The 1,699-nt window shown below is 44.0% G+C and overlaps 1 protein-coding gene across 1 annotated transcript; it reads right to left on the bottom strand.

Moving 5' to 3' along the window:
• Window positions 1-696: 696 nt before the first annotated feature.
• LOC103193500 (olfactory receptor 1361-like) lies at window positions 697-1,680 on the bottom strand. The gene has a single exon (XM_007936736.1). It carries the CDS (start codon window positions 1,678-1,680, stop codon window positions 697-699), a length of 984 nt encoding a protein of 327 aa, XP_007934927.1.
• Between the last annotated feature and the right edge of the window lie 19 nt (window positions 1,681-1,699).

The following is a 1,699-nucleotide window of genomic DNA, read 5'->3' as shown; positions in this document are numbered from 1 at the left end:
CTCTTAATCTATATGTTATTGATAATATGGACAATGATAATAATACTAGAACACACATTTATGGTACTTACTGTGAAACAGTCCTGTTTTGAGTAGTTTACATATATCCTGCATATAAAATCCTTCCAACAACCCTAAACAATAGGAACTGCTGCTTCTTTATTTACAAGTGAGTAATTGAAGCATGCTTGTTGTTGTTGTTAGGTGCCATCAAGTCAGCTCCAACTCATAGTGACCCTATGCACAACAGAACAAAACACTGCCCAAACCTGCACCATCCTCACGATACTTTCTATGCTTGAGCCTGTTGTTTCAGGCATGTGTCAATCTATCTCACTGAGGGTCTTAGAATGTCCACCCATCTCAGAAAGACTTGACATGCCATACCATCACCTAAATGTTAAAATTCTGCAAGCCATACTGATTTGTGTTCTTTTTTTTTTTAATAGTCATCTGAACCCCAGCTGATATGGCCAAAGGATAAGAAGTTTTATTTTGGTAATTTTAAAATATCTTTTTAGTTCCAATGTTCTGAAGTTCTAGGACAGTCAACAGGGATCTGAACCATGGGTCAACTCACATTTCCCACATCCATGCAAGTGAGTCAAGAGGAAGATGGTTCATGGGAATGTGAGTCATATCAGGATGAACTTTATAACCCATCTATTTGAGACATTACATGTTAACTCGTTAGTCTCAGGAGATGTGCTGCCATTTCCTGTTTGCCTGGGAGCCAGGCTGGAAGTTTCCTGAGATGCAGAGTTTCTTGCCAAGCCTCTGCAGAGCGCCCCTGACCTCCTGGTTCCTCAGGCTGTAGATAAGTGGGTTTAGCATAGGAGTAACTACTGTGTAGAAAATAGCGACCTGGCGGTCCTGGTCCAGATCATAGCTGGAGGATGGCCGGAGGTACATGCGGATCACAGAGCCATACAGGAGAAGCACAACCAGGATGTGAGAGCTACAAGTGGACAAAGCTTTACGCAGGGCAGCAACAGAGTGCATGCGGGCTATGGCAACACCAATGCGGGCATAGGAGCCCAAAATGAAGAGGAAAGGGCTGACCACTACAGCTACACCCTCTGTGAAGATTAGCATTTCATTGACCACTGGTCGGGTGAAGGAGAGCTGCAGCAGCGGTGTGATATCACAGAAGAAGTGGGTGACTTGGTTGCCACAGAAGGTTAAATGGGTTACCAGCACACTATAAAGGAAACTGTTAAGGCTGACAATTACCCATGAGGTTAAGGTTATACGCAGACAGAGCTGGTGGCTAACAATGGCAGAGTATCTTAAAGGGTCACAGAGGGCAACATAACGGTCATAGGCCATGGCAGCCAGCAAGTGGCCTTCCATGCTGCCCACAGTCATGAAGAAAAACAACTGGACCATGCAGTGGTTAAAGGAGATGGTTCGATTCACTGACATTGTGTGCACCAGCATTTGGGGCACAGTGATGGTTGTCAGAAATATGTCAATAAAGGAAAGCTGACTGAGAAGGAAATACATGGGTGTCTGAAGCTTGGTGTCTGAGTGGGCAACAATCACTAATAGGGTATTGCCAATAACTGCCACCAGGTACATGGCAAGAACTATTACAAAAATAATTGGTTGCATCTCTGGCCAATTGAACAGGCCCAATAAGATGAATTCAGTCACTTCTGTCCTGTTTCTTGAGGCCATAAGATACAATCCACATCAC

The sequence above is a fragment of the Orycteropus afer genome, unplaced genomic scaffold (assembly GCF_000298275.1).
Source record: "Orycteropus afer afer isolate SDZICR_OR568_19922 unplaced genomic scaffold, OryAfe1.0 scaffold00037, whole genome shotgun sequence".
NCBI lineage: Eukaryota > Metazoa > Chordata > Mammalia > Tubulidentata > Orycteropodidae > Orycteropus > Orycteropus afer.
This window is presented reverse-complemented; position numbering and strand designations above follow the sequence as displayed.